General features: G+C 39.3%; 1 protein-coding gene across 1 annotated transcript in view; it reads right to left on the bottom strand.

The window, feature by feature from the left end:
• Positions 1 to 2,706: 2,706 nt before the first annotated feature.
• LOC311254565 (3'-5' exoribonuclease HELZ2-like) overlaps positions 2,707 to 16,774 on the bottom strand; it is a 29,253-nt gene continuing 15,185 nt past the window's right edge. The window contains exons 7-20 of the mRNA XM_084348408.1: positions 14,906 to 15,704; positions 14,667 to 14,742; positions 11,169 to 14,520; positions 10,927 to 11,012; positions 10,666 to 10,791; positions 10,433 to 10,588; positions 10,195 to 10,339; positions 9,708 to 10,109; positions 5,604 to 5,796; positions 5,182 to 5,328; positions 4,800 to 5,009; positions 4,502 to 4,658; positions 3,881 to 4,048; positions 2,707 to 3,802 (exon numbers count right to left, since the gene is read on the bottom strand). Coding sequence (XP_084204534.1) covers positions 3,690 to 3,802; positions 3,881 to 4,048; positions 4,502 to 4,658; positions 4,800 to 5,009; positions 5,182 to 5,328; positions 5,604 to 5,796; positions 9,708 to 10,109; positions 10,195 to 10,339; positions 10,433 to 10,588; positions 10,666 to 10,791; positions 10,927 to 11,012; positions 11,169 to 14,520; positions 14,667 to 14,742; positions 14,906 to 15,704 — 6,130 coding nt within the window. The 3' untranslated portion in view covers positions 2,707 to 3,689. The remainder of the gene's footprint in view (positions 3,803 to 3,880; positions 4,049 to 4,501; positions 4,659 to 4,799; positions 5,010 to 5,181; positions 5,329 to 5,603; positions 5,797 to 9,707; positions 10,110 to 10,194; positions 10,340 to 10,432; positions 10,589 to 10,665; positions 10,792 to 10,926; positions 11,013 to 11,168; positions 14,521 to 14,666; positions 14,743 to 14,905; positions 15,705 to 16,774) is intronic.

The following is a 16,774-nucleotide window of genomic DNA, read 5'->3' as shown; positions in this document are numbered from 1 at the left end:
AGGACACTGGTGAACCATTATCTTAGAGGAAGCAATGTTGGAAAAAAAATCTTGAATGATCATGATCGGAGATCACTTAAACATTTATTGAAATCAAATCATAAAATGTCAACAGTAGAACTCACGGTTATGTTTAATAGTGAAAGTAAGAGCATTTCCACACGCACAATGTGAAGAGAACTCAAGGCATTGGGACTAAACAGCTGTGTAGCCTTAAGAAAAACAGGCTAATGGGAAAAAAGGCTTCAATTTACTAGGGAGCATAAAGATGGACTCTGGAGCAATGGAAGAAGGTCATGTGGTCTGATGAGTGCAGATTTATCCTGTTCCAGAGTGATGAGCGCATCAGGAAAAGAAGAGAGGCGGATGAAGTGGTGGACCCATCATACCTAGTGCCTACCTTACAAACCTGTGGGGGTAGTGTTATTATCTGGGGTTGATTCAGTTGGTCAGGTCTCGGTTCAGTAACGTTATGTGCCAAAAAAATGAGGTCAGCTGACTACCTGAATATACTGAATTAAAAACCAGGTTTTTCCATCAATGGATTTTTTCTTCCCTGATGGCATGGACATATTCCAAGATGACAATGGCACGATTCATCGGGTTCAAACTGTGAAAGAGTGGCTCAGGGAGCATGAGACATCATTTTCACACATGGATTGGCCACCACAGAGTCCAGACCTTTACCACATTGAGAATCTTTGGGATGTGCTGGAGAAGACTTTACACAGTGGCCCGACTCTCCCATCATCAATACAAGAACAAATAAATGCAACTCTGGACAGAAATGCATGTTGTGACATTGCATAAGCTTGTCAGAACAATGCCACGGCAAATTAACTGGAATTGTAGACAGGATTTTGGGGGTCTGGGACATAGTACTCCAACTTAAATGGTTAAAAATGGCTTCCGAATATCTGTCCATTATAGTGGACACTGCATGAAAGGGATATTGTGAAAATACATTGTTTATTTTCCCACTTGCACGAGGCATATATCGCCTGACTGGAATGCTTGACAGTGGAAATATATTTTTCATTGTTAGGACAATTTTATTTCAGTGTTATTGTAGTATGATGAGTCATTTATTTCCAACTCTGATTAAGGTTTTATTAAAGCCCTGTACAAATTGTAGTGCACTAAACTGGACTGCTCCAGGTTGTCAGCAGGGACAGGTCTTTGACAAAGCTTACCGTGGTGTGAAGTCAGAAAAGTCAGTAGTCCCAGCATGTGGATGAGTAATGAGTAGTTTTTTCATATGAGGCCAGAAAAAACAAATATTTTGTTTGTCAGTTACATAAAGCCAAGTCAAGTCCAAAGCCTTCTCTCTGTCAGAACTGTATTGGGTTTAGTCAGCTGGATTTCAAGTGTCCTGGGTTTGTTTGTGTCTTTTAGAATGACAGAATATAGTCTTTTCTTTGTCCTGCGCTGACATCAGCCCTTATGAAACAAAATGTATGATGGCCACAGATGACTTCATCAGTCTGCTGTTCCCCTGGTGAGGGAATGTCTGAGATTTAACGTTTATTAGTGAATCCCCAGATGACTCTCATCTCCTCTGAAGCACCAACAGCTTTTGGTGTCTTGTACAGCCCTAAAGGTAATATGCATATTTTTGAAGTCCTGTCATATTTTGTTATTTCCCAGCATTTAAGTTAAAAAACTAATGTGTTATTTTGGTCAGGGCTTATTTTTTAGAAGTGAGGTGAGCAAATCTGAGGTGATTGTCGATTTTCATTTCCAGGTCATTAAATACAGTTAATTACCTTTCTCCAGAAATGGGTTACACCCCGCTTTTCCGAAACCCAGCTGTTCCGAAAAGGCTATTGTGGTACCCCTGACCCTAACCCCTAACCCTAACCATATTGGGAAGCAATTGGAAGTTGAAAGTCGGATTCGGATAAAGCGGTGTGTCGGGATGGAGGGGTTTCGCAATGGAGGTGTTTCGGAACGTCAGGCTGTTCCCCCAGAAATGCTCACCCGATCTTTAAGTGAGAGGGAGCTGGATGTAGACACAGTGGAGCTCCACAAAAGCATGAACAAGAGTGATCTCAGCAGCGGAAATTGACCTTCTTCAAGACGTTACCAAGTATATTCATCTGCAGCAATGATTTAAAAAACACAACTTTATAACATTATTCAGTGATTATAATTACCAATCTTTAAAACCTGGAACATCCCCCAAAATTTAAAAGGATTGGCAACTTTTGAGAGGTTAACTGAATTAACTTTAAATTTACCCATTTTTTAACTATGTACTAATTACATCCTGGAGCAGCTGACGGTGCTGCCAAGCAACGGTAAACATTGTAGCCCTTGAGGCTAACGTTAGCTAGCATTCTACTGTTGACAGAAACTTAAAATCTCACCTCCAGTTCTCTCTGAAGAATAGAAAACCTGTGTTGACCGCATCTCCAGACTCATTTAACCTTCTGCTTTTGTTATATTTTTTTGCTTTTGTCACTTCAGTGTGTTACTACCAGTGTTGGGCAAGTAACTTTCAAAATGCAATATATTACATATCACTAGAAACCTTAATTTTAAAGTAATATATTACATTACAATATCACTGTCTGCGTAGAGTAATTAATTACACTACTTTTTAGTTACTTTCAACAAAATGCCCAAATAACCTCTATGGAACAGTTAAATAGCTTTTTTCTTTTTAAATAAAGGAATAGCCTTGGACACAGCGATGAGCAGGCAGAGGATCAAAGTCTGATTTATTATGAGATAGGAATAAATATTTTTAACTGAAGGATGAGTCATATGAAACACTATTCCTTCTATAATGTAGCCCATAATGACATGACATGACAAAAATCTCTTCTTCTATGCCTTTTGATTTTAGTCCACAGAACAAGGAATGTACGCGCGGAGGATCAGGCTTCATCATTAGGATATGAAATACGGCTCATTTCAGTCACACAGACTGAACACAGAACTTACAGGCTCGGCTGTATTAAACACATGCATAGCCTTTATTAGTATGGTCATGTTGGTGTGGATGGATGCTGACAAAAACAACAATAAACTCTTCACTTCCGTCGCTAAAGCAGATTGTAACGTGTTACATGACATAACTGTAGTAATATATTACTGAAATATTATTAGTAACGCGTTACATTACTCCATTACCGTTAAAAGAAATATATTACAATAAAGCATTGCTTTTCTAACACGTTACCCACATGACTAAAACACATTTTAAATTGTTGTTAATTTGTACAAACATTTAATAAAATCATTGAATGTATTAAAGAGCACTATTAAAACACTTTACAAAATTTCACACAATGCACACTTTTTTATCAACATTTCTGTAGCCAAGGGTTCAAACATGAAAAAAAACAAAAAAAAAACAAATCAGAATACTCAGACTGTGAACTGAAGGTTTTGAATTCAAATTAGCACATCTAACAACTAAACTCCACAGATAGTTGATATCAAAGTTGTACGATTTCCAGATGCATACATAAAGAGAAGAGTATATGTAAACCAGAGCACAGTAAAAATAAACAAATACAATATCAAAATCCCCAAATCTGCTATAAAACTGAAAAAATATATAAAAAGATACTTCAACATCCCAGAAAAAAATACAGAAATATATACATCTTTCATGGAGTCATGCTGTTGTGTAAGTGCTGCTTGTAGAAATCAAGTCTTTTAAAAACAACCGAGCTCAGCTATCTTGCACCATGGACTGAAATCTTGTCTGCATCTGCCACTGCATCCTGAAGCTTGTAATGGCTGAGGAGTTTTCTCCAAGCTCCACTGCAGCTGAGCAACCTTTGGTTTCCTTTGAGAGGACAGAAACATTGTTATGAAGCTACATATGAGCATACTCAAAAAGAAGAGATGAGCTGCAGTATCTCACCAATGATGCACAGTCCCTCCTTGGCCCTGGTGATGCCCACATTTATCTGGTTGGGATCGCCCACAAAGCCCAGATGTTTGGACAGCCAAGCTCCGTCTGGTTCACTCACAATCTCTTCATGTGGCAGAGAGCACACTGTCGATATGATGACGTAACGCCATTCACTTCCTACAAGACAAAACATTGTATGTCACATGACGAGACATCGCTAGACAACAGAGTGAAGGTTTGTCTTTGGTTTCTTCTGACCTGTACTGAAACACCAGATTGAGCCACTGTCATTAACATGGCCAGATAAAGTGTCTATATCAGAAAATCTGATGTCAACAGGACGAAAAAGTAGACAAGTGCACTTGAAAAGTTACTAGAGTATTTCCTAACTGTGAACATTCTTTTCAATTCACTACATGACTACAGATTTTACATTCAAAATGTGAGATATGGTCATAAAATGACACAGTACTGATGTACTGTAAACTACCGAACAGGACAGGAGGTAGTTAACCCCAGCACCACTGGGAAAAGTTGCAACCATAAAATGCTGGTTACATGTTCAGTGTTGACACATTGCAAATTCTTGAGCATTGTGGCTCAAGCATTTGTCGTAATGTTTGAAGTCACCTTGGCTTTTAGTGATAGTGGTCACAGTGATTCCATCCATTCTCTTCTCCTTCAGCTTATCTTTGATTTCTGATACTTGGGCATTATAGGGCGACAGAATCACAATACATCGCTGTTCAACTTTGGCAGTCTTCACCAGCTTCTCAGCAATGTCAATCTGCAAAAGAACCAAACCAAAAGTTTAAAGTTATTAAACATTATTTAAAGCATTACTAAATAAAGTCACTGAGTACTATCAGGTTAATGACTATCGTAACTTATAAGCTAATATTTTAGTATTATTGTTTAAATACAGTACCACTGTTTTTCTCTCTTCATGGTTTGCTTTGGAGTTTTCGTTGCCCTTGGCTGTGTTGACAACAAGTCTGAGTGTTGTTCCTTCGATGTCCCCAAATACGACTGGCATTGTCTTGTCTCCAACTCGTAGGACACTGCTCGGCTGCTCCACCCCAGTCTTCAGCATTCCCTCATAATATTCAATTGATGGGAACTTGCATATGTTCTCATGCTATGAAGGTACATGATTGATAGTTTCTGATTATAATTTCAAATACTAAACACAGACATTTAGTAATATGATATTGCTACAGTCAGTACATATATACATAAATATACAATTTACTGTTTAATATACACAATACACACTGCATGTATATAGAGTGTGTACGTCCTGTCCTCACCATTCTGTACTGAGTGTCCAGCATCACTGCCCTTTTCTTGTGAATTGTATAGTAGCGTTCAAACAGAGACTTGGCCATCCCCAGCTTCCTTACACGTGCATTCTTCACAATGGGTCGTAACTGTTTGTGGTCACCGATCAAAACAACCTGAAAGTGACATTTTAAGACATTAGAGTGAATAACTCTAATAATTTAAATCGACTAACATCAAGTGAGTGTTACTAAGCAATGATGAAACCAATGCCCCAAAGACCTGTAATTTTACAATAAGAAAGATACAATATAAAAACGATGTGCTCTGAAAATGTATCCTCAGACTAAGCAGTATTTTCATGAATCAAGGCACAAAGAAATGAAGGTATTAAGTAATTAAGTAAATGGAAAGGATGAGCAGGATACTGATGTTAAGTGGAAAAACTCACCTTTTCTGGGTTGTTGCAGACTAATGGAATCAGGGCCTGGGGTTCAGTGGCCATTCCACATTCATCAATGAGGATCTGACGTGCACTGACTGTCTTCGTTAAGCTTGGGGTGGAAGACTGTGTACACGTGCACAGTATGATGTCATGATGTTTCAGCTCATATGTCCGCGCATCCATGAGGAGTTTTTTGTATCTAGGAGGAAAGCCAATCCATACAGTTAGAGCTGCAAAAATATTCCTCAAATTCAAAGTGCTGCTCTGAAATCTACTCTTTCTTATTCTTTCTAAATTCTTTTTTAAAATTCTTTCTGTTTTCTATGGACCTTCCAGGACTGTTTTTCATCAGGTGGATGCGACAGTCCCGGATGAGGGTAGGATGGACACAATCAGAGGTGGAAAAAACTAACTAATAACTAAAGCTGTTTTATATTAAGAGATACATTTTACTCATTATGATGGCAGCTATAGCCTAAAAAAAATCTCTCACTAAAATTACATAAAATGATGAGATCTACTGATTATTTACCCTTGATATTTCTGTTTACTCTCTTTACACAATTTTAAATATGCTTTTTTGTTTTCTTTTTAAGTTTAAATATGGTCCGATTATTCCTCATAGTGTCATAGTGTTATAAAATAATCTTTTAATTGAATTTTTTTTTTTTTTAGTTCTATTTGGGACTTTTAATTTTAATTATGGTACAAAAATATCCTCCATACTGAGGAAGCTCAGCACACTCTGAAACAACCATTGGTGACTGTATTTGAGAATGCATCCATTATTATAGCTGATCAGTGAGCTAATGGTTACTTTTAATCATTGACCCATTCCATACATAACTCCATAACATACCTGAGGTAGATCAGGAAACGAGCTTGGCAGTTTGTGCATTTCTCCGCCTCTATGTATGTGATGCATTCTCACTAGATATTAGGAAAAATTGCTTGTGTTTCTGCCCGTACATGCTAAATACTCTTTGCACAGATTACAAGGCTCATCATAAGGAGGAGGAATCCCTCCTCTAGTTTAAGAGTAGTGGAAAATACATAAAAGTTTGACAGCAGCACCCAATACAAACACAGAAGAGCTCCATGTCCAGAGAGAGGAGACACTCTGCACTTAGCTGACACTCTGGACAACACACGTGTTCAATGTGTAAGTTCACTGGCCAAATGTTAGGGGATGCAAGTGGTGCAGTCTCACCTGGGTCGGACTTTAGGGGTTTATGAACATCACAACAATGCACGCACCCCCAGCGAGCACTGTAAGTGATCTAAATCAAACACACCCAAATGTAGCGTGACATCTACATTTGCTACACTGCTGAGGAACTTCTACCCTCAGTGAGGTTTGCGACACCTTTCTGCTCTTTTTGAACATTTTTTCAGATTCAGGATTCACAAGCAAAGTTATTTTAAGAGAGGCAAGACAGTAACCAAAAATGCTCCTAGTTTACATACAATCTTTGGTATGTCTGCCAGTAACCAATAATTCTCTTTTTAATACTAATACATAATGGGTATATTCCTAACTCCCCATAAATCATATTATTAGGGTCCGGGCAGCTAAGCTGCCAGGAACCTATTGTATTCCTAGGAATTCTTTCTTTCTTTCTTTCTTCTTCTTCTTCCGAGGAAGTCATACTTCCCATGGGCGAAAACTCACCAAACTTTACAGAAATGTCCGGCCCCATGCCAGATTTACTTAATTCCAAGGACATGTCAATATTCCTCCTGGGGGGGGCACAATAAGCGTTTAAATTTAAAAACTTTAAAAATACCTACAAAATCAACAGTACATGCTACAGTTTTGAAACTTTCACCAAACTGTAGCCCCAATACTGCTGAAACTTTAGTCCACTTAAACTCATTACAAATTATGAAGTCCATCACTCAGTTTTTTTCAAAACCTGTAAAACTTATAAAACCTATCTCCTCCCACAATTTTTGCCCAATTGTCACCAAACTTGCTAGAGAGCATCTTCAGACCGTCCTCCACAAAACTTGTTTCTCGGATTTTTGATTTATCAAAAATTATGCCTACAGTGCATCAAAATGTTTGACTGTAAACAGTACTGTAAACATATACTATCAAATTCTTGCTAAATACATTTTCAATCTTCCTGAAAAAAATTGAGAATATTTTGCAGTCATGGTTGATGGAGTTTGGCAAATATCAGAATTTTATCTCAAAAACTGAATTTTTGTGAACATTTTGAATTCTGCTCTCATGGGAACAACTGGAGTCAATGGAGTGGCATTTTTAAACATCAAATTTTCTCTTATGAAGCAAAACACTTTAAGTTAAAAACAAATCACCAACATTTCCATGCTGTCAAGATGCAATTTATGTATTATCAGATTTTTGTTCAGGTAACAGAATTTCTGACATTTTGACCATTTTTGAAATCTGCCTTGACAACAGCTGCCTGGACAGTGACTCCCTGAGTCGACAAATCAAGCTACACAGCAGGTCTCACATCCAGCCAATTAGCTAAGTGAGTTAGGAGCTGGTGCTTGGTGTCAGAGATTGTGGGTTCAAGACCCAGCAAGGATGATGATGACAGATCAAGATGTCCTCAACATGAAACACAAGACAATTGTCCTGACGGCGGCATCACAGCAAGCCTCTAAATTAAATAAAAACAAATATCTTGGACTGGACCATGGACGAAAGCTAACCAAATTTTGCACAAAGGTCCAGTCTCATGCCAGATTACCTCAGCTGTAAACCCAAGCCAATAGTCCTGATGGTGGTGCTACAGCAAGCGTCTAAAGTTCAAAACTTTGAAAATTCATAACAAATCAACCATACTTGCTACAGCTTCAGAACTTTCATCAAACTGTAGCCTCAATATTGAAAAAACTTTTTACATTTAAACCTATTAAAAATTATGAAGTACATCACTCAGTTTTTTTTCAAAAACTGTAAAACTTCTTAAACCTATTTCCTCTCTCCTCCTTTGATTTATCAAAAATTGAGCCTCAAAAACTGAATTTTTCACAGCATTTTAAATTTTTCTTTCATGGGAACAACTGGAGTCAATGCAATGATGACATAGCTAAACACCAGTTATTCACTTATGGAGCAAATCAATCATTTCTAAAATTACCAACATCTCCATGCTGCAATATGTGTATTTTCAGATTTTTGTCTTGATAACTGAATTTTTTACAGTGGTTTCAAATCTGCCTGCACAACAGTGAATGGCTTACTCAATTTGTGAAGCCACTGCTGTATTGCCACTTGCCAATTAGCTCAGAGCGATAGATGACAGTCTTTGGTTCCAGAAGTTGTGGGTTCAATACTCAAGTGGTCCAAAATGAACATTATTGCCAACTGTCTTGTCTTCCTACTCTCCTGTTTGTTGCTCAGAATTGCCTAAATTTGCCAAAAATAGCCCGGACCCGACCCATTGCTGCGCAGCAGCTATAATTACAGGTTGAGTTTTAACTTTTAATGGATAAATGAGGGATTTCAGATGAAGTCTCTCTAGGGTATCTGTCTTCTCAAACCCAGACACTTGCATAACTGGTGTCTATCAAAAAGTTCTAACCTAATATCTATTGGTAAATCAAACCTCCTACACTAAGCAACATAGCTATGAGGCCTGCTTACAGAGTTACTCAGGAATTTTGAATGTCACAGTTGTGACCACAAAACCTCTTTCAGCTTGAAAATGCTTGAAAACTTTGAGGAGTGCAGTTTGACAGGGCAGTGGGAGGCTGAGCGGCTTGGTTATAGTCAGATGGAAAGGCTGAGTGGACTGAATAATATGCAATGAGAATGTTCATGCAAAGAAGTAGTTGGTCTAACCTTAAATCTGACAACTGAGATAAGATAACACCTTTTAAGGTGTGTAAAATATCTGTTCACAAGACAAGTTATCCTACATGAAAAGCTGTGGCCATCACATGTATCAAACATGTCACATGATTGCTGTACTATAATATTTGGTTTAAACAAAAGGTTATTTTGGTTAAAGGCTGTTACATCTATTTTGCAAGACCATGTCATAAGACCTTTTTACTGACTAATGGGTGACTTTTAAACATTTCATGCAGTTTTAAGATTTGTTAAAACAATAGTGCATTTGAACTTACTCTTTCACCTCTTCAGCAGTCAGTTCTTCTTTTTGCTCCAGGGCAAGTTGACTACGTTGGAGGTCCTCTAATTCTTCAAAGGAAAGTTGGATGTGTCGGGGCTCTGCTTTCTTCTGAAGGCCAAGTTCAATGTATAGGACCCCTTCTTTTTCCTGAAGGGCAAGTGGAATGCGCAGGAGCTCTTCTTTTTCCTCGAAGGAAAGTTCAATACATTGGAGCTTTTCTTTTTCCTCAAGGGCAAGATGAATGCGTCTGAGCTCTTTTATTTCCTCAAAGGCAAGTTTAATGCGTTGGAGCTTTTCTTTTTTCTCCAGGGCAAGCTGAATGCGTCTGTCAAAATCTTTTATTTGACCTGAATATGGGTTTTGGTCCTGTCGCATGCGGTGATGCAAAGTGATGCTCCTAAAACCATATAAAATAAGCCTATGTTAGTTGATTTAGGAAAAGTTTTAAAACCTAGTTTCATCAGCTGATGTGATTACGATACCTGAGCTCTGGTTTGGCACGTTCTGGGCGAAGAGTCCTCCGGCAAAACTGAAGGTTGCAGTCTGGAAATGGGTAATCAAGCATCTCCACTTGTTGGCTGTAGACCCTGAGGGGCCTTAGGCTGTCCTCAAACCTTAACAGGTACTCTGTGTAACAAAAGTAATAGACAAAAACAGCATTGAGTATGGTAACTGAAAGAAATGCAGCTGAAATTTAAGCAGAGTAACAAGGCAACCTGCCTGCAACAACATCAACAGACTTGTTGGATGGGCCACAGTAGAGAATAACTTGTTTCTTGTTCTCATCCTTTGGATCATCAACTTTCCTTGGATTCTTAGAGTTCAGCGCAAAGAAACAGTACACAATGTACACACCCACTACCGTCTTTCCAGTTCCTAAGAGAAAAATTGGAAAATTGGCTAAAGCCTTTGTATAAAATATGGGGCATCAGGGTGAAAATTTCAGCTCTTACCGGGTGGTCCCTGTATAACTGTGAAGGTACTATTCAGAGCTTTATCCACAGCAAGATACTGACTGTGGTTAAGGCCTGGCAGTCCATTTGGTAGCTCTTTCCTCATGATGTGCCACTGTGTTATTACTGCAAAGAAAAGTTTATCAAATTTAAAAGACACTGCAGGAATGTACAATATTTGTTCTGTTTTAATTGACTTGACTAGCATGAAACAAACAGTAAAAATCCATGCAACTATTAACTGCTGACTAAAGAGCATACCCTCCTTCGGAATGTGCTGTCCAAGTGCTATTGTCTTGACAAGTTCACATGCAGATGTAATGCTGACCACAGCCTCTTCTTTCCGACTACAAAAAAGAATAATAAAATCGTACATTAACAGCTTAATCTGAAGCATTAAAACTTGAGTTGGTGCAAGACAAATGTGAGATGAGAAGTATGAAAAGTCATATCATAAGCAATGTTATGTTGCTATGGTCAAATTGAACTTCACTTGAACTTACATGTCGGGCAGGAGCTTCGGGATTATTTCAACTGTGAAAGAAGTGTTTTTCTGAAAGACACATTCAGGAATGGTTTCCATCGACAGGTGCTTGACAGAGAACTCCACTGTGCTTCCTTCGTTTGGAGGGTTTTTCTTTTTTTCTACTTTTCTTGTGACACCATGGGCCACCCATGTGAACTCTTTTGGGTCCACCAGTGCAGAATGTTCAAGGGTTGAAGCCAGCGTCAGACCTCTTTTACGTATGCACAGAAAGCACTTTGAAAGGTTACACTCAATGGCCCATTCATCGATCCATTTCAGAGGCAAGAAGAAGCTTCCTGTTAGTGTTCCTTTCTGCACTTGACTAAAGTCTACCACCAAGTTCTCAATGATTATGCTGTCACTTTCATCCACTGCATTGGTAGCAGATTCCATCTCACACAACGGTTTCCAGATCCGTACATACTCCTCTGTGTTACTGTATTGGATCCTTGATGGATCATCTGCAGATCTGGAGAAGCACGTGATAGGGCTGTGGACATGTTCCACACAGATCTCAAACTTTGGTTTAATGTGCACCAACTGAACAGCAGGCATGTGATAACCCCTTTTTACTTCTGATGTCATTTGGACCTGCAGAGTGTCACCAGTATGCAACTGTAGGTTCATGTCAACTTCATGTCCTCTTTGTACTGTTGATACCTCTTTCTTCTCAGGGGTATATTGCTTTGTATCAGCGCCCATTATGAGAAACTTTGCATGATCCCATTTTTCTTCATCAATTGCTTCAACTGTGGCTTTCCATATTTTCAGTGGAAGCTCAATGCAGGGACCACGGACTGGGATTTCTGACTCTTGGTAGATTTTCATGGTGTCAACTGCATAGATCCGCCTTTTCCAAGTTAGAGTAATGCAGTTATTTGCTTTATCATAGAAGGGTTGATCCCACAATTGTAAATCTTTGTACATAATTGACAAACTCTCTGCAAATATGTTCTTGTTAAAAGGGAATGAAACTGCAAATCTATCGCTGCCGGGTTCTGCAGTCACAACAAAGCCTAACTTTGAAGCACTTTGTTTTTTCATGCTCACTGCGTAGGAGATCTGCTCAGCCTTTTGTTCATACTCCTTGGCATTCTTGATGTTGTACTCAAATTGATTGCACAAAGTTGAAATCTCTGTTTGACTGTATTGGACCTGCCTCTTACATATCATGGAGTGCAAAAGTCTTTGCAAGATGATGTCCATGTACCTCCGTATTGGCGAGGATGCTTGGGTGTAAGATCTCACGTTCAGAGAATAATGCCCAGCTTGTGCTTCTTGAGAGGAGTTGGATCGGATGACATACGCCTTACTAGAGCACCTTCTGAACTGATCAGTGACTGGCTGAAGCAGAGGGTGGATGTCATCTGCAGCAATAAGGTCCACCATTTTGTCTATATCATCTTCTCTGGCAGCTGACTGGATATCTTCCCACACTTGTGTAAGTATGCGGAAATGTTCACAGTTTGTCTCTTGTCCCTCATGGTGAACTTTGTGCCGCACATGAAAAGACAGTGCTATCCATTCTGCGCGGTTCTGCTGCCTTAATTTTTCTAGCTCTACAGAATCCGGTTTTTCCTGACAGCGAAGGGGTGTGCAGTACATGCTTTTTTCTGATTCAATCAATTGCTCAGATGCAAGTGTATTGAATAACACACTCAGCTCTTCAATCATTAGATTGGCTTTGCGCTTTCCAGGCAATCTCTTACCATCAGCTTGAGAATAAGCCCAGTCCACAAGTCTACTCTTCCGTTGAGCTTTTGCAAAACAATAAGCCACTGTGACACAGTCTTCTACTGTGTCAAATGTAGGTCTCTCTCTGTATCTTTCGGAGATGATGTTCTCTGCATTTTCATAAGACAACTTCCGATTGGACTTGATCAGTGACAGCTGGAATTTGGGCGTTCCAATGATTTGATGTGTTTGCTTATTTACATTGAACATTAATGAAACCACCCTGCGATCTTTCTCTGGCAGAAGACTTAAGTGTTCAGTGCTCAAGTCTTCAGGCAACATATGAGTGTTTGGGCTCCCTCTGCCGTAATATGTAGCACCACGTTGTTTTGCGTCTTCATCTAATTTACAACCTGGACTCACATAGCTTGCCACATCAGCAATATGAACTCCCAACTCATATTGGTCTCCAATTTCCCTGACACTGATGGCATCATCCAAGTGTTCTGCTGTTTCTCCATCAACAGTGAAAGTAATTACCTCGCATAAGTCCTGTCTGTATGTTTCGTCTTCATCAGTCTCAGAGAAACCCTGGTCTGATGTACACGTAGTAAGTGGCACATGAAATTCTTCATTCAGGATCCTTAGTCCATGACTCAAAGATCTTCCCACTGGAATAATGTCTATGACATTCCCCAATGGAAAATAACAATGTTTTTTCCAGCCAATCACTTGCACCACAAATACATTGTTCTGTTTGAGCTCTTCACTGAGACGTTCACATGCTGCAACTGTCCAATGTCCACTAATTTGCTCCCATACTGGAATGAAGTTGCGTCTTGCCTTGTTGATCAGTATGCATACCTTGGGCTCAGATTTTCTAAGGGGCATCATTGTCCTCCTGACAAAATCTTTAGAATTCTGTCTTGGTTTGCTGTGATCCTCATCCTCAAGCAGGCACACAAGAACACGGGCTGATTCTGCTTCTGTGGTGATGCCGACCACCTTTGCTGTTTGTACAACCACTTCGTCTCCAGTGAAGGCCTTGCCCAGGTTGGCCCTTCCCTTAATGCTTATACGTCTGGTGGGGTTTTGAAATGGTGTGACATAACCTCTGTTATATGATTCCCTGACCAGCTTTCCCCGCTCGTATATCTCTGGTTGTTCGTTACGTAACTCTCCGTCTGTGTCAACATCAGTGATATTGTGTGATGATCTTGACTTGTGGGGACTGAAGTCTTCAAGTTCCAAATTGTCTTCATCTGAACTGTATTCTGGTTTCAGTTGTTCATACTTATCTTTCAACTCTTGAAGAATTGCATCAGTGGGAGTGGCCCTTTCATCCTCATGTTCAGACTTTTGAAACCTTGCAGTTTCCAAAACATCTTTTTCAAAGAAATCTTTGGTGAAATGCTTTGGTGCAACACTGTTGTTGCTGATGCAATGGTCTGCAAAGCTCTTCCACACTCCTGAGCATTTCCCAAAGCAACAGAGGGCAGCAGCATCTCCAACCACAACCACGTGGGACTGAGCCCGAGTCAATGCAGTGTTTAACACGCGGGCATCATTTAACAGCTCCAGACCAGGCAGGTGAGATGTTTTGAGGCTGTCACGTGTTTGCACAGCTGACATTATGACTGCCCTGAACTGTTTGCCTGTTAACACATGGACACAACATTTATTATGTAAAAGAACATTAATATACATCAAAGGGAATTTAAGTATAATGACTGAATAGTCAGATGTGCTGTTTTGAACATAATGGTATAATCATGCAGGAGTTCTTCAAGCTATAAATTACCTTGTACATTGGCAAGATTCTCAACGTGGACTTTAGCAAGACTTCTCCTCGAAAGTGCTGCCCTAATGTGCCGCACCTAAAAACCATATTAACAAGCGAGATCATTACAACTCTGACAATATCACAATGATAGTGCTTATACATTACATATATATATATATATATGTATATATATATATATATATATATATATATATATATGTATATATATGTGTGACAACTACAAAGTTCTAACATACCTGAGACCCCTCTGAGAGAACGCAGATTGAGCTTTGGTCCTTGGTCCCCCAGGCCAATGGCCAGTTTTTCAGAATCTCTGTCACTTCTTCAACCACTTTAGCAACTTCTTCTTTGTTATACCAAGACATAGACACAGTGTCCAAGAGACACTCTCCTCGAACATGGTGATACTTTAGGGCATGGCCATTTGCAGGAGCCGGAATATTTCCAATAGCTTTGATGATATCATTCTTACCAACGTAGAAATTGGTGGACACAAAGTCCACAATTTCTTTGGTTGAGCGGTAGTTTTCACTGAATATGATTCTACTGTTCTGGGCAGCATCACATGTTTGGCTTTGATAATAGTGGAACAAACGATTAAGGAGTGTGTGATTTGAACGGTGATGATCATCAACTGAGAAAAGCTTGGGTCCCATTTGCATGTGATCTCCAGCCAAGACAACTCTGGTGTTTGGCCCAGCAAGACCGAGGGCCATCAAGGCTTCACATTCCAGCATCTGAGAGGCTTCATCAATTAGTATGTGGGTAAAGTATCCCTCTGGGAGCTTCAGGTCATGAAAGTGTCTTGCCATAGTTGTGGTGGTTATGACTATTTTGTGGGGATCTAGGGCAGCTTTTGTAGGTGGTAGAAAATACTGTCCATCTTCTGATAAAAGGCAGTATTTCAAAGTAATCTCATCTGTGGCAAACAAAGCATTCCCTTGTTTGTTTGCTTTAATCCTAATCGGCCTCATTCCATCATTTTTCTTGTCGATGAATGGATGGAAGTGATCACTGACGTACAGATCTGCAGAACTGAAAGGAAGCAAAAATATTAAGCTAAAAATACATGTTAGTGTTGTTGTATTAAAACTTCTTTACAGCTGTACAACTTAGAGCAAGGGCCTTAAAGGTCCAGTGTGTAATATGTAGTGGCATCTAGCAGAACAGACAAGGCAGAAATGGAATGTAATATTAATAAGTATGTTTTAATCAGTGTACAATCACCCGCAAATACGAGTCGTTGTGTTTTCATTACCTTAGAATAAGCTGTTTATATCTTTGTAGGAAGCTGGTCTCCGTCCACAGAGGTCGCAATGTTGCACTGCCATGTTTCTACAGTTGCCCAGAACGGACAAACCTGACACTAGTGAGAGCCTTTTGCATTTCACGTGGCAGCCGGTAATGACCGAGTCAAAGTCGGAGAAGAAGTGTCTGTTGTTTCCTACTAAACAATCTGTATTGTGGGAAGTCTGAAACCACAGTCTGATAAAGGATGGATGGTCATTCTTAGTTTGTACAAGAAAAATCACAGGAGCATGAATCGTTGTCGAAGAAACGAAAACTGATGCTAAACGAGATCGGGACAAGCGACCGCATAAAACAAGAATAAACATTGGAGCTGCCTTTCCAAGATGGAAATCTCTGATGACAGAGAAATGTTTGCAGATGGATGCCAAAGTGTCCTGCTTTCTGCAGGACAGGTAAGAGTAACGTTAAAGATTACAACCGACCGTAATAAATATTTCCCCCTGCTGTTAATTGTACACAAGCTGGATAATGTACAATAAATATTAGCAGTACATTAGTTTCACTTAGGGATGTCCCGATCAGGTTTTTTTTACCCTAATCCCGATCAGAGTCATTTAATATTTAGTATCTGCCAATACGGAATCCCGATCCGATACTTAGCCCTAACTAATATTTTCCCAGATAATACGGCTGCATTAAGAAAAGAATTACCTGCATCAAAGCTTTTCCTTAATAGGATTTTTTATTTTGTTGAAACAAAGTAAATACTTTCATATGGCTCTTTCTTATTCTGCATATGCTATTGCAACATTGGTTTTCATTTGTCTTTTGTTTTTTAACATAAACAACCAAGT

This window comes from Pagrus pagrus (genome assembly GCF_965226575.1).
Source record: "Pagrus pagrus genome assembly, chromosome: 3".
Classification (NCBI taxonomy): Eukaryota; Metazoa; Chordata; class Actinopteri; order Spariformes; family Sparidae; genus Pagrus; species Pagrus pagrus.
This window is presented reverse-complemented; position numbering and strand designations above follow the sequence as displayed.